At 39.0% G+C, this 23623-nt stretch overlaps 2 protein-coding genes across 2 annotated transcripts in view; one reads left to right on the forward strand and one right to left on the reverse strand.

The window, feature by feature from the left end:
* The window catches only part of cdh6 (cadherin 6), a 71787-nt gene extending 59627 nt beyond the window's left edge, over window positions 1–12160 (forward strand). Inside the window, exons 8-12 of the mRNA XM_041967613.1 lie at window positions 1460–1596; window positions 2329–2450; window positions 5577–5694; window positions 5787–6038; window positions 9025–12160. Of these exons, the coding sequence (XP_041823547.1) occupies window positions 1460–1596; window positions 2329–2450; window positions 5577–5694; window positions 5787–6038; window positions 9025–9527 (1132 nt within the window). The 3' untranslated portion in view covers window positions 9528–12160. The remainder of the gene's footprint in view (window positions 1–1459; window positions 1597–2328; window positions 2451–5576; window positions 5695–5786; window positions 6039–9024) is intronic.
* A 498-nt stretch (window positions 12161–12658) lies between these two features.
* drosha (drosha ribonuclease III) overlaps window positions 12659–23623 on the reverse strand; it is a 113899-nt gene continuing 102934 nt past the window's right edge. Inside the window, exons 31-32 of the mRNA XM_041967612.1 lie at window positions 22902–22948; window positions 12659–13101 (exon numbers count right to left, since the gene is read on the reverse strand). Of these exons, the coding sequence (XP_041823546.1) occupies window positions 12971–13101; window positions 22902–22948 (178 nt within the window). The 3' untranslated portion in view covers window positions 12659–12970. The remainder of the gene's footprint in view (window positions 13102–22901; window positions 22949–23623) is intronic.

A 23623-nucleotide genomic window follows, 5' to 3' on the forward strand; every position in this document is an offset into this window, starting at 1 on the left:
CAATTTGGAGTCCAACATTCTCCACTAACAAAAAATATTTACACATCAAAAACATTTATAACAAGTGCAAATCTTCCCAGGAGTTGATGTCCCAACAAGTTTAGCCTGAGGTCAGACTGTGCAATGCTCAGAGAAACTGTCAAACCCCAAGAGCTACATCTCAGACTCTACAGGCCTCAGCAGGCAAATCAGGACAAACTCATACCAACTGTCATGCACGGTGGTGGAGGGCTCATGATTCTGGCCTGTTCTGCAGCCACAGGACCTGGACCAAATTATTTTAGTCTTATGGGAGGCCATCCGTCTAGACTGCTGAAGTCAGCTGTCAGACAACAGAATGACTGAAAATGAAAAGAATCTGTGTGTCGCAATGTTCAAGTAAAGATCAAAATTTCAACCTTAAATAAAAAATTGTTAGGAAACCTAAAAGTATCACTACTTTTTCAAAATTAGAAATGTGGGTTTCTGACTCTTTTTGAAGGCATAGTGACATTTATTACGTACATTCCTGGAGTCGTCGTTGTCCAGCAGCAACCCGAAACTGAGAAACCACACATCACAACTTTTCACTTTACTTCATTATTACACGTCAGCATCTGGATATCAACACACCAGCTATTTTGAACGTCGCAGACTCACCAAAAAACACATAATTCGAAGAAGTGAGAAACATAATGAGAGAAACAAACGGCAAGAGATAAGACAGGAGTGACTTTTACTGACTGGAGTGAGATCAGTGTAGAGGAAGCATGCAAGATGGATGCTGAACTAGGTGTCATTAGAGGACAGCTAATTGATCAAGTTCAATATTGAAACTTTAAGAGAGCTGTACATAAACAAATGCTGCAAACGTCACTCAATTGAAATAATGTTATAGAGTGGGCCAAATGATGTGAGAGATTGATAAAATCATACAAAAAAAAAAAGAAAACCTGTTACTTCCAGTTATACTACTCCTGTGTTTTGGTTCTGGTTTTGTTAAATAAATAAGGATATAGTGTAAAATATAATGTGCTGTTCATGAGGTTAAATTTACCTCATCTGAAGGACCAAATTATTTTTTATGCCCAAATATAAAAAAAAAAAAAAAGATGGTAAACTGGGGTTTATTAACCCCCTTAGTTCAATTCATTTGTGCAGAAACTCTCCTGAAGAGTGACTACTGTTCTTTTGTGGTCTAAACAACAACAAAAGGAAAAGATAAAGTGAGCGAGCAGTTACACATCTATCATCATTACCTAGACCTAGCCTTGCTTCGTGCACCTCTTGCCAGATGAAGCCACACACTTGCAGAAAACTTAGCTGAGACTCATCAGTAAATGTGACTATTTCCACCAATGTTCATACCTAAAAAGCTCTAAAAGGGACCATGCCCTGCTATTACCTCGTCGAGGGAGCATGGTAGCTTTCCACAACGTGCACACATTCTGACGTCAATCCCTTTGTGTGTTACATGCAGGTACACTATTGATCGCCGTACAGACATGGACAGAGTGTTCAACATCCATGCAGGCAACGGGTCGTTGTTCACCCTCAGGGAGCTGGACAGAGAGGAGAACGCCTGGCACAACATCTCAGTCATCGCCACAGAGTTCAGTAAGTGCAGACAGCAGACAGTCCTGTTCCCAAACACACCGCGTCCTCTTTATTCTGTCGGCCAAATTGGATTTTTGGAGGTGATACTAATCTATGAATGTTGAAGTGAAGTGTTGGCTGGTAGCTGCTGTTTGTCTTCCAAACCTGAGTGGCACTCAAAGCGTATGAAATCTGTTAAAAAAAAAATAAATAAATAAAAGGAGAAAGTTACGTGCATTTTGTTTACAGGTATAATTCATTGTATTTCAGCAAATGTCTTTTTTCAGCCTGTTTTATTTTTCTTGAAGTTACAAGTTTGATGCTTTTGCAACGTCTCAATCTGTGCTTGTTTTAATAAATAACCACTTGAAATCTTTTTTGTTTTGTCAATATTCGCTCTTTTGTTCCATTCTATTTTTTCATTAAGCACTTTTCTCATTTTTTTACATCCTCACTTTTATTTACTCTCTCCATGAAAATGTCTGACTTCCTGCAGAGATTTAACAACAACTTTCCCATTAAGTGTCTCAACATCAGATTAAAAACAGAGAAACGTTTAAGTGCCACAAAGCAAAAATCTTTCTGATTTGTTGTTGTGCAAATTAGTATTTTTTTTTAACCTAATTTATATATATATATATATATATATATAGATAGATATAATTATTTTGCCTTGAAACACAGGTAATAGCTACCCACACTCTTGTGTATAGAAATAATTATGAGTGTAAAGTCCACCTTTGTGTTTCCCAGACAACCCGCGACAGATCAGCCGTGTGCCCGTATACATCCGAGTGCTGGACGTCAACGACAACGCTCCAACATTTGCCACCAATTATGAGACGTTTGTGTGTGAGAACGCAAAGGCTAATCAGGTTGGTTATTACTGAACACAAAGCCGTAGTCATGGTTTTGTCTGGACTTCTCCTTTAGGATTATACATCAGCAACCAGCTCAGCATGTAATTAGCAAGCTTTAGACAGAATTTGTAAGTCTGTCACGTGTGTGCTTTAAGCTTCAAGATTGCTACCTCAAATATTTCACATCTCAGGTTTGAGAAAAACAGTTTTTCCCTCCAAATTTAAAAAAAAAAAAGTCAAAAGTAGATCCACAAGGACGTGAAACGGCTGCTGTAATGTTCTGGTAGGTGGTCTCATCTTGCTAGATGTAGAGTATGTCTGCCATTTCTCCCAAGTTAAAAACCAGCAAAGCTGTGACAGAAATGAAATGAGTCTTCATGTGAATTCCAGCTCTTCAGTATGAAGGGCAGAAACTGACTAAAAAAAAACAAAAATTACAATCCCAATTCCAAAAAGGTCGGGATTCTGTGTAAACTGTACAGTTCTCATAAATTAATATTTTATTCCACATACAACATTAACAACATATCAGATGTTTCATTTCATGGAAAATATAGTTAATTTTTAATGTAAAGGCAGCAAAACAAGTTGGAAGAAAAGGCTGGAAAAGAAACTGGCACAAAACAAAAGCAATTGCAGGAGCATCTGATGACTAATTAGGATATATTAGCTATAGATCAATAACATGACTGGGTATAAAAGGAGCATTTCAGAGAGGCAGAGTCTCTCAGATATAAATAAGCAGAGTTTCATCCAACAAACTGAGACAAACAGCCTTTAAAAGTTGAACTCCAACAATTTCACAAAAATGTGCCTCAAGGTAAAATTGCAAAGACTTTTAAGATCACACCATCTACAGTGTAGACTATCAAAACTCAGAGAATCCGGATGAATCTCTGTGTGCTAGAATTATGCATCAGGCAAAAAGGAACAGTCCTCCGTTTAAAATTCAACAACTGGTCTGGTTACAAGAAGAGGGCAAGCTACACGATGGTAAACATCACCTTGTCCCAACTTTTTTGAGGAATGGCTGGCTTTTAAGTTCAAACAACAAAAAATATTGTACATGAACTTATCAAATGGCCTAGTTTCATCATCTGATGTGTTGTTCATGGAAATAACATATGGGTTTATAAGATCTGGCTGGCTGGCTGGATGGATGGATCTTTGCAAATCATTGCATTTTGTTTTTATTTACATTTTACAGTGTCTCAGCTTTTAAAAATTGGGTTAAAAAGCATTAGTCCTCGGTCTTCTTTGTCATATTTTGGTTTTAATTATGAATCCAACGTTTTCACCAAGAAAAAGGTCTGGACAGCAGACCAGTCCAACACCCTGACTCTCACTATAAAATCATGCTATTACAACAGATGCAGTATGAGATTTAGCATTGTCTTGCTGAAATATGGAAAAGACATCATAATAGAAGCTAATATTCTAAAATCCTGTATATAACCTTTAAGCAGTGATGGATCCATCCCAGAGATGCAAATTTCTAGTTCCATAGGAACTTAATGAACAGGTTTTTGAAGATAGCCCTGATAACACACTGGATAGTCTCTTTTCTTTAGCCTGAAGGACATGATGTCCATGATTGTTTGTATGAATGAGCTTCAAACTGCATTTGTCTCTGGCCAGTGAACTGTGTTGAAAGAGAAGGATTTCTAAAAAACCTTTAAAAAGTTTCATATTTTGTAAAACAAGAGTAACATTTAAACACATAAAGCTATTACTTGGAGCTTTACGTGTATCTTTGCATCTTTTTTATTTAACTGTCAAGCTTTCTTCGAGTTTTACTTCAGTCTTAGTCTTTATGAATCCTCCAAAGACCATCCCTTTAATCAGAGTGCACAGTGAGGTTATTCATCCCAGCAGCTGTTGTTAACATTGATATACGTCTTCCAGACGCTAACAAGCCTGTGCAGGAGCCGTCTTTAATTAGATGGTTTACAGCTAGGGACAATATGAAAAGAGAAAATTAAATTCAATTACTTTACTGTATCAGGTAATAAAGAGCCTGACCTAATGATGTATATGGCCTTTAGTCTCCATCAGTGGTTTCCATTTAATCCAAACTAGACTTTGTGGGTGTTGTGGGACATTATACGGCTTACGGCCTTCTTGAATGCTGCAGACTTCTGCCTGAACAGGCAGCAGGTTGGGGATAGGAGTATTACAATTTAACAGTACTGATTTAACAATAGTGTTCATAATCATATTAACCTCTTAATCCCGGAATTCATTTACAATTATATAAAAACAAAATAAATGCACCCATGATAACATTGTTACTAGATCTCAGTTGACAAAATCAAATTATTTATTGCAAATTGATTTCTTTAGTTTCAGCTTTTCCTTACCTCCTACAGTATTTTAGTGTAATTCAAGTACAAAAGGGGTACTTTGCACATCCATTTCAAGAAACAGGTGCATAGAGAAAGGCTGAACAAAGAAAAAGAAAATTCCTGGTTATTTTTATTTAACGGTGACATTTTGATACTAGACCCCCACTAAGCAATTAATTCTTATAAACCAGATGGCATCACACATACTTGGAGCCACTTTCTACTTAGGATAACTACTGATTTATGAGAATGCCCCTCCCCGAAAACAATCAAGATCATTTTATTCAAATTCAGTCTGTCCTTTCAATTAATGACAAACAGCCTTCTGTACATAGACGTCACCGTATAGGCTTCAGTTCTGTAATATGGTTGCACTGGTGAAAGAGGGTTTATTGCATTGAGCTTCGTATTTCTTAAAATGTTGCAGTTGTATTTAAAATATGCAGCAGATATATAAAAATATTTTGTTCAGCTACTTTAAGAGGTTTGCATTTTGCCTGTTAGATTTTTGCTCTCTGTTTAGGCTCATTTTACTAGAGGAAATGAAGCTGCCTAATAACTATCCTCACTTTAACATTAGCCACTAATTACCTAAGTGAAAAAGCCTAACAAGGATAAAAACCAACAATTGGAAAACTGCCAACCTGCCAAACAATTATGCACAAATTTTTAAAACAATTAGCCTCACTTATATTTGCATTGTGTATTTGAGGTGTATTATTTTTCCCTAAGTTAAAAGTTGAGTTGTATTTCTTTCTTCTGCTTGTGTTACTCACCATTCCTTCTCTTAATCCAGAGGATACAAACTGTGAGTGCCATAGATCCTGATGAGCCTCTCGGAGGACACCGGTTCATCTTCAGTCTGGCCCCAGAAGCTGTTGGAAAGGCTAACTTCTCTGTCCGTGATAACAAAGGTACACTCACAGCTGGTACATGTGGTCATCAACTATTTTATTTAATCTCAAAGTGTATTCATGCAGTTTATGACTGGATATTCTGTTGTCAGACAACACGGCCTGGATCCTAACACGGAGGAACAGCTACAACAGTCTTCAGAAGAGCATCTACCATGTGCCCGTTGTCATTTCTGATGGAGAGTTTCCTATGCAAAGCAGCACCAACACATTGACCATCAGAGTATGCACCTGTGATCGTGAGGGCAACATGAAGCTCTGCAATCCTGAGGCGCTCACAGCAAGGGCGGGACTCAGCACCGGAGCCCTAGTGGCCATTTTACTCTGCGTCATCATTCTGCTCAGTGAGTACAGGCTGCATGAGGATCACCAAAAGTTTTGTCTTTTTGATTTGAGTTCAACACAGTTCACTCAAAAGCTTATAACTACAGCAGGTGTTCAAGAGGCAGGTTTGTGATCCCACCTTAATTTGATTAATCTTATCTTGTGGGTGGATTATTCTGTCAGTGACCACAGCTGTCATCATTATTTACTTCAAACAGGAAAAGTCTACATAATCTTGGTTAACTGAAAAGAGCACTGTGCTTTAGAATGAGAAGATTTTAGACTAAATGTTGTGTCATCCAGTTTAGAGAAAACTAATCATATATATATATATATATATATATATATATATATATATATATATATATAGATAGATAGATAGATAGATAGATAAATAGATAGATAAGCATTGCTCAGTTATGACAGCAGGACAAGGAGAGGCAAAGATGGAAATGATGAGCCACTCCTGCATTTTTCCAGTATGTTTTACTTTTTTAAACTAATCCTGCGTTTTGCACCAACGTGTCAGCTCTAGTGGCTCTCTTGTCATTGCAGTGTTTGTGCAGCACTGCTGCTTATTCCCTCTCCTCCTCTTCCTCTTATGTTGTTCCGTGAATCATGATGGCTGTCGGTGATCAGCTGATCTGCTTTTCTCTCATGTTGCATTTATGGTTCAGCTAAAAGGGAGGAAACTAGCGGTTCACTGTTCACACCGTCACATATTTACCTTAAAGTACTGTTTATGGCAGGATCTTCTTTAACACAGTAGTTGGCTGGTGGTAGACAAGGTTTATACTTCAGCTATGCAGGGGCGGGTCTAGAAAAGTTCTGATGGGGGGCCAGGCACAAGGACTGACCAGGAAAAGGGGGGCACAAATGAGACCTTTTTTAGGTCTAGATTTTATGAATTAAAGAACTGATTATTACAACTAAAGTGATCATCTAATGTAAAAAAAAAAGTGAAGAAAAACAAACTAAAAACAGCCAATGATATAATTCATCAGCAGGTGCTTACTTTGGGTGATGCTGCTGTAGGACTTTTATCACTGCTGCATAAACACCTACATTTCAATGATAAAATGAAAAATGTTTTTTATCTAGATCATCAGTTTTTTCAGAGTTTCTTCATCAATATTGGCTGTTTAACTTAAGTCATCAAATCTGCTGGTTTTATGACAGAAATTGTCACCATGGAGACGGTTAGTAAGATGATGCTGTAGGAATTCAGAATTATGATCTAGAAGATGGTAGAGATGATTTAGAACAACATATAGAAGTGCATTCTGTGCTGAGTTTTTTGACGATTAGACATCTGACGTTTACCCAAGGGAAGGTCAGTTGACAGCAAATGTTTGTAGGATCGACTCATTCTGTTGATACAATACAGGAAAAACAGGCAAACTTAAGGCATAGTCGTGAATGGTGATTAATCATGATTATTTTCTAAGCTGTGGTTAATCATGATCAATTTGAAAGCTGTGATTAATCATGATTATTATGAAAGCTGGGATTAATCTGATTAAAAATTTTAATCATCTAACAGCCTTAATAAACACAAAAAATGATAAAAAAAATTGTGACATCATCTGCTGGTTTAAAACCTCTTCTTTAGTGTGTTATACACATGTTTAAATCCATGTAAATACCCTGGAGAATGAAGTACCCTGACTAGAGGGATCTGTTCTTTCCTACTACTAACGCCCCCCGTCCCCGGTAACAAACTTACTTATATGCCTTGTTTGTAGTGCAGGTTTTTCTTAACTTACTTCTTAGCATCTGCGTTTACATGATCCCCTCCTGTACAGCAGTCCCTTTTCCCAAATTCAAGCACATCTGTACTTTACCATGCAATTCTTTGACGGGTTTTAAATGCCTTTTATTTTTAGCATTTTTATGACCCTACATCAGACCCTGTAGCTGCAGTCAGATGATGCTGAATGTCACTTTCATGTGATGTCTCTGTGGCCTCACTTGGGTGGTAAGTGAGCATGTGAGCATGTAAGAGGGCTTCCTTAGTAATTGTTAATTTTTTTCAGTGGTTCTCGATCACAAGCCAAACAAATTCTAATAGAAAAAAAAAAGAAAATTTTATACTCTGAAGAAAAAGTGACAATACTACTGTAAACTGGCTTGTTTGGTACACCACTTCAAATAAAAGGTGCATTTAATTGCCAGCAGCATGTAAGGGATGGAGTCTAAACAGACTCCAGTTGAGTCAGCTACAGCTTCCTAATGTGAGTTCACAGAGGCTTATCTTGCAATGATAGGGGCTCAAGCAATGCGTCTTATAAAGACAAGGTTTTCCTTTTTTATTATTTCTGCAGAATGCAATCACATCACATTGCAAGGAGGACAGAGAGGAAATATAGCATCAAAGGCAATACTTCTTTTATAGAAACTACAATAACTTTTGAACTAAACTTGCTAGACTGTTTTAATGTCAGAGAAAAGCAATGTTGGTTGTCAGAAAAGATGGCAGAGAACGACATTAGATGAAGTAGATCTCATCTGGGAGAGATAACTATAAAAGCAGCAATGAACCTTGTGATGAAAATGTATTTTTGAACATTAAAGAATAAAAATCTGCTCTACTTAACCCCCAAAATGGCATTATTTTAGCTCCTTAAATTAAGCTAGAATTCATTGGTTTGAGTAAACTCTAGGCTAGGTCAGCTTCATATTATTACCCAAATGTCATAAAGTCATTTGATGGTACAGAAGTAATATTTCTAGCATGCTGTGCATCCCTCTGTGTTCTTAAACTGGATTTTTTTTTCATGTTCTTAAGCAACATTGGCCCTGAGCAAGCAGAAATGCATAATGCATCCTTGTGGTAGCAGAGCTTGTTCTACAAAGTCAGACAAAGTCCCTGAACATCAGTGAACACAACATCAGCTATTCCCCCTGGACAGCCACTGGCCTTCAGAACAAGGAGAGTGAGCAAAGAAACGCCAGCAAGTCACCAAACTCTCTTATTTGTTCTCTTTGTTTTTGTTCTCCCTGCAGTGATCGTGGTGCTGTTTGCTGCCCTGAGGAGACAGAGGAAGAAGGAGCCTCTGATCATCTCCAAAGAAGATGTCAGAGACAACGTTGTCAGCTACAATGATGAAGGAGGAGGAGAGGAGGACACTCAGGCCTTTGATATTGGCACACTGCGAAACCCAGAGGCCATCGAGGAGAGTAAACAACGGAGGGATATAGTCCCAGAGACCTTCTATCCTCCGGTCCGCCGGCCTGTGCTGCCCCCAACTCGGGACAATAACGGGGATGTGAGAGACTTCATCAACCAGAGGCTCCAGGACAACGACAGCGACCCAACAGCGCCACCCTACGACTCCCTGGCCACCTATGCCTACGAGGGTAACGGCTCCATAGCAGACTCCCTCAGCTCGCTGGAGTCGGTGACCACCGAGGGCGATCAGGACTACAACTATCTGAGCGAGTGGGGCCCCCGGTTTAAGAAATTGGCAGACATGTACGGGGGAGACGACAGCGACAGGGATTCCTAACGACAGCCTGGCACAGACGAGGAGAGAAATGTGAAAGAAAACAAACTTTCAGGCAGTTACGGTGGACGTTTGGTGGGTTAGACGTCAAAAAGGACAGAGACGACCACCGCTGGTGCTCCTTCACCGCCTTTGATCGCCATTCAGTTGTCCCTCCAGTGACCAGACGTAGGCTTTCTGTGTCCAGTCAGTGTTAGTTGCGTTTTTCGCAGGGATGCAGTAAAACAAGACTTTGTGTCAAGACTTTTTCTTTGTGTGTGTGTATCTGGGGTGAACATGGGGCCCAAAAATACCTATACTGATGATGTTTTTGTTTGTTTTTCCAAAGCTGCCTGTGATGGACACACTCGACAAGCAGTTTTGTAAACCAACAGATATGCCTACGTATTTTTCAGTGTTTCTGGGACAAAAACTTGCTGCATATTGTGAGTTCTATCTTAGCTTGTGTATGTACGGTAATATGATAAATCGCTGTACAGTTTTTTTTTTTTGTGTTTTTTTTTTTTTAGGGATTTCTATCTGAAATGATCCCCCTCTTTGGCAATGGCTGCCTAACGTTAACAACTTATCCACAGTTTGGTTTGAGCCACAAGAAAATGGCAAACCTTACTGCAGGTTGGAAAAGAGTGGCACTTATGTGTTGCGACGCTACACATGTTCATAAACGCAGATGTAAAGCCGTGGAAAAGGACTGCGGGATTTACGGCAGCCGAAAACGTCCATAAACACAGCAGTTTGTCATTTTTACAGTGTTTGATTTTCATCTCCTCACAGCCTTGAGTGTTCGCTGTGAGGTGAGCTGAAATACCAAATATTTCCATTTGGAAGCAAATGTTGTAGGTCATTTTTCTGGTGGCTGAACAATGTGTTTGTTTCTACGCTACTGTGAAAATTCACCAGTCGAAGGAGGAAAATACTGGTCTTGCTGGACTTTTTTGCTGACTTGACAAAGCCACATTTAACTTGGTAGGTACCATTAAAATTCATTATACAATTATATTTTCATCCTCTAAACACTTCATTGAATCTACTTCAGATGATAAAGAAAATTTCACATTTGAAGTAGCTTTCCAAATAGTGAATTTCCACTGAAATCTGAACATGATCAATTCCTGCCATTTGTAAAGCTTATGAAATTATTTAAAGGAGATGCCTTAAATAAAAAAAAAAAACAAGAGTCTAGACAATGACAACTTCTGATTCTCTCCATGTTCTTGACTTTGGGGTCAGGCTATTCGCATAAGGTAAAAAAAGAGCGTAAATGTACTGCTTTACCAACAGTACAATAAAAGGCAATTAGGCATGATGGTTTTTCTTGCTTTTAAGAGAAAATCTACATTGTGTCCTGAGAGGGGCTCTGACCTGCACAGTGGAATGTATAATAAAGTAGGAGTGCTGTAGCAGAAATGTGCCAAAAGCAAAGAAAACCAGTATTTTCCTTTTAAGAGTCTCCCATAACTGTAATTTGTCCCCCTTCTCCCAATCACGTGTACTGTCCGTTGTACTGAAGCATGGACCTGAAAGGAACAGGCTTTACCCAACTGATTTCCTGTGGGACCCCCAGCCTCTTCCATAAAGATGCTCATCAAGGGGCACCTGACCTTTGAGTGGAGCAGAATTAGGCTTTTAAACCCAGAAGAGCATCCTCGGCTCAGAGAGAAGGTTAGAACATGGACGAGGACACGTGAAGGGTTTAGATTTAGACGTGATTTTAGAGCGAGCAGAAAATGCTCCTCAAGCAGCAGTGTTGTTAAATTACTCTAAGACCTCCAAACTATGAGGAAAACCAGAGGAGGCTGACCTGAAAAACACAGCAGCAACAACATGCTCTGCCCTCACTTTAACAAAAGGCCAACCTGTGAAGAGGCTGACATTTGTCAGACATTTCAAACCATAATATCGCAACACAATGGAATAATTGCTAGACATGCTACTTTTTTCCCTCCACGTCGCCGACGGTGCAGGCCATTAAACCGGCCCACTGATTACACATTGGTGGCATGACACTTTTATACACATGTGTTCTCTTCTTGGAACCTTTGTTTTGCTTATGAGCTTGTTGCATTGTGCGAGTGGCCATTTCAGACTGCAGCATTGCTATGATAAGCATTAAATGGGTTTAACAAAACCCTTAACTGTAAAGAAAAACGCTTGTCTGCCTCAAGGTGCAATGCAAGATCTCAAATGGAAATCGACATGACAGCATTTCTAGCTTCGGTCTACACATATTACCGTCTTTACACAGGGTGTCAAGCATATCGCCGTTACAAAGACGTGCTTGTGTTTTTTCCTATGGAGAGAGTAACTGCCTCCACGCTCGTGGTAACGCACATCGGTTTTATTTTCTTGTGTGTGTTGAGGAAACTAGACAGAGGCGCTGAAGTCCCCCCTCAGATACAGTAGCTCTGTGGTTGTTGTGTAGATGCTGTCGGCCTCTGATGGGGCTCGCCTCTACTAATCTATAATATTTCGGTGGCAATGTGATTGAGCAGTTAAGTTTTGTCAATGTAGAAACAATCTGAGGGTTTGTGGTAGTGTAAGGGGCCCAAAATCATTGGCCGTCCATCAATCTGCTTTGTAATCCGTGATATTTTGTACTGAATATTTATATGACACGATTAAATATGTTAAAAATCCGCCTCTTTACCTTCTTTCTGAGTTTTTTTCTTCCAGAATAACACATTTTCAGGCCGCCTTTGATGAACTACTTTTCTCCTAGTTACGAAAGAAAACTTTAATCTATAATGTGACAGCAGCCACAGGCGAACAAGCTAGACACTTAGCACCCTCGCAGGTATGTATATACTATCTACGATAAATCTCAATATAAAAGGCTCAACTCCACGACAGATAGTTATTAATATGTCTGCTGCTGTTAAATAGCTGGATCCAGAGGCAACTGAGCTGAGGAAATTGTTAATTAGACAATCTATAATTAAGATCTGTTAGACAGCCAGTTGGATTCAGAGAGAGGTTAAAAAAATGGAGAAAAAAAAAAAACTGATTTTGATTATTAGAGGATGAGTGGCAGATGTGAGGCAGATGGTGACACTTAGTGACAGTATAATAGAGTCAAACCTTTTTATTGGCTTAAGAGCAGATGATTGGGGGAAAAAAAAAAGATTTCTGACTGATTGAAGAAGAATCTTAAACTTTATTTTCCATTTAAAAATGTGCATTATTCTGTTTTTATCATGTTTTAGTAACACTGTGAGGTCCTGCTGTTGTTTTGCATTGAAAATGAAGTCATCCATATATGTAATTAGTCAAACATTTAGAAGACTACACAAGGGCTACCTTTGACAGTGTTGCTGCTTAAAACATCATGTCTCCCATCTTAGCTTACAGGTAAGCTTACAGGTAACAGTCAATCTGACCAGCTCCAACTTTTCTCGTCTCCGTGGACCTGGCTCCTGATTGGCTGCCCCTCCTGAAACAAGCCATCATCACTTCTTGCAATCCTCTACCTCGTCGCTTTCTTTTTCCTGCCGTTCCCGCTCGCGTCTCATCTCCTTCAGCTCCTGTCTGTATTTCCGCTCGATGAAGCGCTTCTGATGAGCCATCTGTGGGAAGTTATCTGGTACAGGGAAAGGCAGGGCAAGAAACAGAGAAGGCGACCAAGGAGAACAGATAAAGAGAGAGAACAAAGAGTCAGGGGTGTGATGAGACAAGGTCAGTTTCCAACAAGGCCAGGACAGCAATTTAAGGCACAAATTTTACCCCACATAGTTTTTCAAAGCTGCATGTCATGCTGTCAGTTTGGCCAAATGAGGGAAAATGTTGAAGACTGTATTGTAATTAAATTGGCTGCATGATTTTATTTCATTAATAATGATGAAGTAACAAGACATTAGACAGGCCTTGTTTGGTCTCAGCACAATGACTATGAGATCTGATAGCATAATTACAAGTGAGCACTTCTAAATGAGATCTGTAATAAGATGGTGCTGCGTGTCGGCAGACAAACAGCTGAAGAACCTGCCGCTTTAATCTTTAAAGGACTAGAACTACACAGCTCATCTGAATGCTGCTGCTCAGCTTCCAACCAGTAAACTGCTGACCGCAGCTTTGGCTACACCAGCCAGTAGTTACTGAAAGAGAAGTTCTGAAGCCTCCATTTGGGTTTTCAACTCACTGCCAACTTGGCTGGAGCCGTTTCCAAATCTGCTAAAAACACATTATGAGCCTGAGCGAAAATGACGAGTGGGAACCACAACAACTCTACAGGTTAGGATTTGTGTCAAGCACAGAAAAACACTCTGAAGCGCATTTAAAGTTGGAAAAACTCTGAAAAATGTTTCCCCTGAAGCACGCCGCAGCTCCTGTTCTCATTAGAAGCAATGAAATGCGGGGGTGGCATACTCAAGAGGATGTGGTAAAGGGTTATCTGCAGTTATTATAATTATCTGTTCAAGAGTTTAAAAAAAGAAAAAAAGTGACGAATATAAAGGATGAAAAAAGTTATGGTCAAGAAGGTGAAGTGCTGTCCCGTGAAAGGCTTGCATCCCTAAAATGTCAGCTTTTAATTAACTAAGGTAAAGCAGGCTTAGAGTCCCTTTCCAACTTTGTATTTTTCACATAGTTCAGTGGCTTTTTTAAAAAAATGTCCTAATAATGTTGAATAACACTGAAAAATAAATGCCAAACTTCAGTAAGGTGACAGCTGGCATCTTAAAGCAACCTCTTCTGTCTGATCAAGAGCCACAAACTGAGAGGGATTTAGATAATTTCAACTCAAAAAACATTCAAAGAAAACATGTGGGATAAATAAAAAAAGCTGACACAGGAGGAGATTTAAATAATTATGTAATAGTTTGAACCTCCTGAAAGATTTACAATGAACTTGATTTAATTATTAATAAGTTAAGTGACTGGGTATAAAACGGGAGCATTTCAGTCTGTAACTACTAGACTACCTACTAACAACTTCCATCACCCAAGGATAATATGATTATGTTTTGAAAACTAAAACAAAGCAGGAATGAGCTTTAGGACCTCAGGGAGCACTGCATTAAAACAGGCATGATTTTACAGTGGAAATCAATGCCACCATGAATAAATAAAAAATAAATAAATAAATAAATAAAGTGAAGTAAAGTGGAAAACTGTTCTATATTCTGATCGATCAAAATTTGAAACCATGTGTATGTGATTCGGTATATTGATGTATGGAGGTGCATCAGCGACAAGAGCTACTTGCACACAAGTGAAGCCTACTTTAGTGCTGGAAGACACGGCTCAGGTTTTGTTGCATCACACGCTGCCATCTGGACACATCGCTAACAGAGAAAGATTTGCTTATTTCAGCGAGACAATAACTGCGTTTCTATTACAGTATTTTGCAAAATAAAAGCAATATTTCTAACATTTCGATTAAGGGTAATCGCGATTTGCAGGTGTTTCTATTGAATGGTGTTTAGCGCATTAGCCGCTTTTCTCGTAAAATCTTGTCCCTTAAGACTCCACTTTGAGGAGGATAGAGATTTTTACATCTTTGTAAAACTCGTGCATTTCGCCGTTGTTTGCTATCAGGGATGACGGTTATATTTTTTTTCTTTAATTATTTGTAAAAAGATTTCAGTCTCCTCCTGCATCTACTCAGACTGCACCATCTCTATTAGAAATGAACTGGTCACGTCTCGTCCGGTGAAGCGTAAATGCGAGAAAAGTGTTCCCATTACACTTTTGCGGTATACTTCTATATCGACACGTCTAAAAAATCCCCTCATGAGAGCGTAAAAACTTTTTAGCGATATTTGATAGTTTTTTCTAAATGTAGGTGTTTCCATTGCTGGGTTTTTATTGCGATATTTAGCTTTTGCACAGTTCTAGGGGTAATGGAAACACACCAAATGTCAAACCACATTCAATTTACAAAAAAAAAAAAAAAAATTGGCCCAATCACATTATCAAAAGAAAAACAACATGCAAATCTGTTTATATTTGAACACATGCTGCCATATTGTTTTCAGAGAAGGCTTTGCTTGGATGGTGGAGAGGGTTACGTTAGGATTTATAAACAACCAGTTCAACCACACAAACACGAAGCAGTGACGTGGTTCTGCAGTAGTGACGATTGTTCAAAAATATCCCTCAAAAGATGATTTTGAAACTTTTTCTAATGCATTCTTGTATTATTCCACATAGAATCACGAATAAATATAAACATGGCTAACAGTATGTTTGATGATCAAAACTGTTCCTCAGCTACAACTTGTGGTTTGTGTTAATAAAACCTATTTTTACCTGGTTCTGCACATTTGTGCTTAACTTTACAAACCTGAAAAGACGGACACGCCGCATAAATATTCAAGTTGCATGCACCACTACTGATTTTTTATAAAGAAATTAAGCTGAAAATCAAAAAATTGCTGCAAAATCAGCAATTCATTATAAAAGTAGACTGTTGTACCTCACAAATGGTTTTCGTTCATTGTTTCTACCTTTTTTGAGAATCTTAAAAACTAAAATATATTCCAGGACAATCTGAGGTTTAAGAAAACTTATCTTCATCTAGGATGAAGCTTATCAGTAAACACTAAATTCTTATTTAGTTTTATAGATACTTGATTTGGTAAAATGTAATTTTCACAGGAAACCAAGAATTTATTTAGTTTTTTTATGCCAAAATGTGCAGAAGCTCTTTATTTAGTTTCCAACTAATTTTCTACCAAGTGTTTACTTTCCTGTCTACCCAGTGCATGACTCGATTTGACATGCCATGCATGACAGCTGCCCGGTGGTTTGCGTCTACTTACTGAGCCACGCATTTGACTGTGCAGTTTTTCCAGTCACAAATCATGACCATGCAAACTGTGTGCAAATTAGTCTCTCAATGCCTTTTCTCCCTAAGAGGCTATAGAGTGTGTGTGATGGAAACTGGAACAATAATGATCTAAACGAAAAGGATTTTTTTTCTTTAAGTAATGCAGTGTGTTGCATTTGTAATGAGATCTAAAGTATGAAAATTTATGTTCAGCATTACTTATGACATTGAAGGAATTGTAGTTTCTTTTTTTTAATGAACAACCCTTAGAAAAAGAGAAAAATGTATTAAATATTTAAACATGTATTGACAAAAAAGGGCCACAGACTATCTGTATCTAAATACAGCTAAATAATATATTTGAAGATGTGTGCAATAAAACAAGTCCTCAAATCCTACAATGAATCTTTAGTATGAATCTTGACATCCTTAAATACCCTTCCAGCTGTACAGAGCCAAACAAGCTGATACTATAATGCTTCAGTGTCTGAGCGGTGACACGACTGTTGGGGGTCGTAGCCAAAAAGCAGGAATTCAACTGGCTCTCACATGATGGATCAATATTCATATTGTTTGTGTTTAAAGTCACTGTAAAACAAATTCTGAGATTGAAAAAGATCTGCTTTTGAGACAATAATTTCCTTAAACATGTGAGAGAGAACCACAGTCCAACTAAGGAAATTAAAATCTATTGAATTTTTTATTCAATTTTTCTATTCAGAATTTTTAGTAATGGTCTGAAATCGAAGCTCAATTGTGCGGTAAGTATGTTCTTAAGGCAAGTAAAAGCCAGACCCGCCCCTATGTATGTCACAAAAACAACTACTTCAATGTTTTAGCCTCCATAGTGCCAACCATGAGTCTAGCTGTTAATCTGAGAACTATCTTACTAATTGTTGCTTCTTTACCACAAACATCTGTATTCCCTGCAGACCTTGGCCTGCTTACAATCCCACTGCTTAAGATAAAGTTAAAATGAAGTATGCAGGAGTTAAAAAGGTTACAAAAGTTCAGAAGTTTTTATTAATTCTTGGTGGACTGAAGGAGCACATGATGTTGCATCACAGTTGTAATGGGAGTTGTGTGGGAGTGTGGGAATGTGCAAATACTAACCAATGCCAGAGGGAAAGAGAACCAAGTGGACATTCTGTAGCTTTCTTTTGTGAAGGTACAGATCCAAAATGTTTAGGATCATTGCTGAATCCCACCTCATTTGTCACCTGGTAGTTTTAAAAACACTTACCAGAGATGGTTGGGGTTAGAAGAGACCCTAATGTAACAAAGTTGGATGGACTTTCTCCTTGCCCTGTGTGCATGCTCACCATACCAACACAGTAGCATGCAGCAGAGTTGCCGTGCATCAGGACTAATAATTGTGACATTACAGCAGAAATATTTAATATTTCAGCGTGGTTTGCTTTGATCATAATTATGTTTGCTTGTAGTATGGTTCATCTGAGCTGATCTGAGATCTGTCAACCAGTGTCTTCAGAGGATACTTCAAGTGTCTCAGAGCAGAAAACGATGTTCATTTTCATGATTTTCAGATGATATAGACAATTCCACATGTTCTTTCTTAAACATGTCTCAAATGACTACTTTTCAGTCAGTGATCCATATTTTCAGTTTGGATTAATGCTACTAGATTTGTGATGATTGAATATGAATGTGGATGCATGTATTGTTTAACTGCTGCTGAATAAGCTTTTTGTTTTATTTAAATCCTTCAAACTATAATGAACAACTTACAGCTGCCAGCTCGAGCTCTAGGAAGAGGTGAAACAGTTCTTACCGCTTTCTGTCAGTTTATGGTCTGAACTGTAATTGGCTGCAGCCTCAGAGAACAACACATTTTTCAAGTGATTGTCCACAATAGTATGCAACCTATTCATGTAATCAAAATTCAAGAGCCGCCTATGGTATATGAAACACTGTCAAAAAGTGCAATTTACATATAATAAGCATCTGACTTGTGGAGAGAAAAGGATAATGTATTCTTCCTCTTGCAACACTGATTTGTCATTATGGCAATAGAGAGGAAAAGTGCATGATAACGGAAGTATCCTATTAAAAAGAAAGGAATCAAATCCTGGATAAAGAACAGGTTGATGGGAAAAAAAAAACATGCATGAACTCACAGAACCAGTCAATTTCTTTCAGTGAGTAAGCAACACTTGGTGGACCTTGAAGAGTAAACTACATATTGCAGTTAAAATATGGAAATCAACAGCATTTTTCCCTTGGAGATGACTTGAGAATAACCTGCTCAAGAGGAAAAAAAAAAAAAAAAAAGATTTGGCCATTTACATTGTTTAACATGCAGCACAAGCGCAATCGTCAAAGAATGAGGTTGCTACAGCATACACAAGGGCTTTCATTTTAGTCTGTGTTGGGAATTGCAAAGCATATTGAAAATTCTGCATTCTGCAGAAACGCACCTTTGAAGAACGGTACACTTTGCATACTGATCACCTTCCATTAACATGTTGACACACACAGCTCAGGGTTTTGTACTTCATTTTTGTTTTCTTTTCGTTTACGATGCTGTAACTCGAGGGTGGCGGTTGTGTTTTTGAGATATAGGATTTTGAATCGCCACTGGCAGCCCAAGCCCACACAACAACGTGGTCTGTTGTACCAACGGTCAGCAGTCCTGAGACACGTCCTCACACAGCAGCTCGATGCAGAGTCTCAGATGAGTGTTCGGCTCCTCTTTTAAGGGCTCGAGAACATACAGTGTCCTTTCACTTATGCAATCAGTATTCAGCTTGAGCTCTGGTTTTGAGACAATTCTACAACTGACTGCGGCGGCTGAGCCTTTCACACGGAGCTCACGTGCACCACATCAGTCAACAGGCCAACAGTGTACTTGTATAACGCTGCTGATGAAGGGATTTTCCTGCCATGCCAAGGGGCAAACAAAACACTCAAGCCATTGAAAAGCGACTCTGGATACTGTACTTTATTTTGCCTCTATCCAGCCGATGCTTTTATCCAGAGATTAAGGGGTTTAGAGAAAGCGGAGGAAAGAATGTAGTTACCTTTCAGCAACAACCGAATTGAGGCTCCGTCTCTTATTCAACAGAAACTGCATTGTTTGAGAAATAAACAGCTGCAAGGAAGCTGAAGGAAATAAATAAGACAAGGAGAGATGGCTGAGTCTTAGAACTGTCTGTTTAAAGTCTCTAATCTCTATCTATGAGAAAGAATGATAAATGGTTAGGTTTTTTTCATGTATATTTGATGTCACCTTAAACCTATCGGTGCACAGAGTTTTGGGGGGGGGAGTTGCGTCAGAAACTCTGCACCGCCGGCTCCCTCCTTCCGTCAACTACACTCTCCTACCTGGCTGCTCTCAGCTCGATTTGTTTGCACTCATGTTTCTCCCAGTCTGGGCCTTGGTTAACATTTAATTCTACCTTGACAGATACAGGCAGGAGACTGTCAAAACGTGGGTCATCAAATAATGAAATGTGAATCAGCCTGAGCCACCAGCGGATGGGCTACAGACAGCGCACACGCCAAATATCGGGCCCTGGTCTCTTTAATGAGCTCTGAGCTGTCTGACTGAACATAGCCATGTCTCTCACCTCTCCGACATCACTGAAGCCGCGGATTCTGTCAGCCAGAAAAAGCTCTGCAGCAGAAACCAAAAAAAAAAAAAAAAGTTCAATCTGCTCAAAGTGCTGCTGATACTCGAGGAGGCTTTAAATAAAACATGGAAATGAATCCTGACATGTTGCAGGGAGGTGTCTTCGATCAGAGAGTATCACAAGGCAGGGCTGCTGTACGAGTAGAGTAATGGTGTAGTCAGTACTGCACCGAGAGCCAATAAGACAATCAATGACGAATTACATGACACCGGGGCTAATGTCCTTGATTAGTCTTGCTATGTGAACAAATGAAGCGGAGCTCTTGACAATCACACAAGAGACAATGTGGCTCCAAAAGGAGCTGATGCATCAGCCGGTTCCGCAGCACACAAGCTCAAGTCTCATTATGGAAAGCTCATGGTCATGAGTTACAGAAATCTTTCAGAAAGACGCTTGAACCCTGCTGAGTGACCTTACATATTCATACAATTTATGCCTTTCAACAATGAGCTATTCCTCAATTAAATGACTGAGATTTAAAAAAAACAAAGTGATGAATTTGGGATTAATCTACAAGCTTTAATAAAATTTGACAACTATTTTCATTAAAAATAAAAAAAGAGCAGTGAAACATCTGTCCTATTCATAAAAGGTGGAATACCACAGAAATCTAATTAAATAATAATAATAATAAAGATTGTCAATAGCATATTTTCACCAAATATAACGAGAGATTAAAAACTGTCCTGAATGATTAAAAACATTTTGGTTGTTGGGGTTGGATTGGTGTCATTATTGCCCTTGGTAGCTTAAAATAGCTTAGCAATATTTGTGTATGTCAACTGGTAATAGATATGTTATAGTATGTAAACAACAACGGTGTGATAATAAGCAAGCACAGATTAATTTTTAATAATCTTTAAATATTTAAGGCTTTCAGTTTCCATAGTTAAAAACTGTAAATAATTTACCACCGCCTCTGTACTGGATGTTTGACTTTAAAGCAGTACCTCACTTTACGGCAGTGTGTCACACGCCAGCAACTTGGTATCAACACACTGTTTTCAACACAGACCGTAGATGATTCAGAAAAGAAACTTAAAAGTACATTATTGGAGAATAGAAGGAAACTGTCATTGCACTTTTGTTGCAATCAAATGAAGTTCTATTCTAAAAGAAAGAGAGAAAGGGACAGAGCAAAGAGATAAGACAATAAAATAAGAGAGATAAGAGTAAACATTGGGCTGATTTTGCCATCTGGAGAGAGCTCAGAGAAGTAGTATGCAAGATGGATGCTGAATTAGATGTTCTTAGGGGGCACCTCAATCAAAACATTTGCCAAATTTCAGTTGTGCTTCTTTTTGCATGTTTTAGCATTAGCATGGATCACTTCAAATGAAATATATAAAAAAATTCTTGCATTGTTACACAGAAAACATTTTTAAACGGTTCATTTTAAGGAGCAGAGAATTATAGAGAGAATCTAGAAAAATCTAGTGGTTAAATTGAAGATTGCAACTAACACCCCCACATCATTTTCTCAGTCCAATCATGTAGGAAAAGCCTTAGGATATTAATAAATGTCAAAAATTATATAAGGCCCTCTTTAAAGACAGTGTTTGGTTTGTCCACTGTGGGAAAACAGGATTCTACACTGATAATTCTTCCCTAAAATAAATTAAACTCACCTCAGTATCATCAAGTGAAAACAGAGTACATCAAGACTTAAATGAAGTGACAATACAAAGTCAAACAAAGCCCTTCGACTGAAGGTATTCTGCTCCAAAAGGAGGACTTGAAGAGATGATTTTAAATTAGCTGACCTTTTAAAAAGGCATCGCCAATCTAGTCACATGAAACGGCAATTTATGAGGGGGGGAAAATGTTCATTTACTAGCAATGAGCATCTATCAATCATGGTGACAGAGGAGTACACTGGGGAGAGGAAATGGGAGGAATTAAGGCAGGGAGGAAGACACAGGAGAGAGAGCATGTGCACTGAACTACGCCCCGTGATAAGGAAGGAAGGAGGCAGAAACAGACTGAAAATGGCTTTAAATTATAACACCCCAACACTAATGTTTCATAAAAAGTTAAAGCCTGAGTGCACAAACAGTATCAATCACAAGTGGCTGGAGGCCTCATTTATGAGCCAAATAAAATCAAATTTTGACCTTCCTGCCCTTTTGCAAGTTCCACAGGCCTGTTCCAACAAAGCCATTTGTGCCCACCTCCAGCTAATTAGTTAAGTAAAGAACAAATTGCTCATTTGATTAATGTGGTGGCCACACAGATAGCAAGTGAATTAAGTCCAAAAATCACTCCTAAGAGCATATTTAATTCTACATGCAGTGTAATGCAAGGTATTATGCATCCACATCCATATGGATAGAGGAAAAATAGGTGACTGGGAGATGATGGAAATGGGTGGGAGATGTGTTTCTAAGAGCCTGTAATTGTATCTTTACTTGGCAGTGAATGAGATGTGGTAAATGCCTAAAAACCACCATCTATTTTCCTTAAGTGCTGGTTGATGACAAGACAATAACAAGATGAAAAACAGCCAAAGAGTGAAGCAGCACATTGGGGACGCATCAGATGCACTCCTTCAAATCTGAAGAGGAGCGCTGAGCACATCAGAGTGTGAAGCCTTGCTCTCGTGGTTTGTAAAAAGGCTTGAAAATGCAACAAAAAACACTAAGTTTGCATGGCTCCCCACACAAAGTTCCCTGTGGTCCCCCTGGGATGATCGACACGGTCGAGGATGCTTACCAGCTTCCCCCGTTTTCCATCTCTGGCCAGGCCCCATGCCTGTGCTCTGGGCTAGCACTTCAAAAAGCCTAATGTCCTATATGTCGCAGCCAAGCGGCTGGTCAGGCTGCAGCTCTCTGCCAGCCATCTTGCATACTGTACAGCCAAAGCTAATATTGAACATTGAAGCAAAAAGTGTGAAAGGCTTAAAGTGTGAAAATGTGTGTGTGTGCGGAAGGGAGTGGTTTGTGCTGCTGAACAACTCACATTTTTCAAGCGCGTCCATCGCAGCTCCCATTTCTGCCTGTTGGATGCTAGATTGGAGGTATTTTTAAAAAGAGGAGACAGAGAAGACAGAAAGAGAAGAAGAAGAGTTTTTAGCACATTCAAAATATTTCTTTTTGAAATTCTGTCAGAAAAAAGAAAAACATGCTCAATACTGAGAGGATTATCCAAAGTGCATTATATTTATTCCAAAAGAACCCTTTTTGCCTAACAATCACAGGTAACACAGTGAACGCATTTCAAAAAGGTAAGCCTATCTGCGGCTCTGCGCTGGGCACTGTTTACGTCTGCGATTCACCGTCCTTCTGTATTCATTATGTGGTGTGTGATCGCAGCCCAGCAGCAGAGGTGGCTGGGAGCTTAAGTCATGTAAATACAAAAACAGTAAGCTGTCAAAGATCCTGCAGAAGGGACAAACTTATCGCCAGCTTAGAGCAAAAGAGTGCGCTTTCAAGTGGAGGGGGGTGTCGTGGATGGGATTTCTGCATGTGTGTGCGTGGCGAGGATGAGAGATGTTTGATGGATTTAGGTTTCATTTCTTGCAGGCTCAGCTGCAGCTTTATCGTCTACCCTTCCAACCCTGAAAGGGGCCCTCGTGCAGAGATTCACTTTCTTTTACTCTCAAAAAGCACGATATGTGACGACACACAAAGGTGTGCAGCCAATCATTAAACGAGACACACACACATTCGTATCCTGCTGCA

The sequence above is a fragment of the Melanotaenia boesemani genome, chromosome 18 (assembly GCF_017639745.1).
Source record: "Melanotaenia boesemani isolate fMelBoe1 chromosome 18, fMelBoe1.pri, whole genome shotgun sequence".
Lineage (NCBI taxonomy): Eukaryota > Metazoa > Chordata > Actinopteri > Atheriniformes > Melanotaeniidae > Melanotaenia > Melanotaenia boesemani.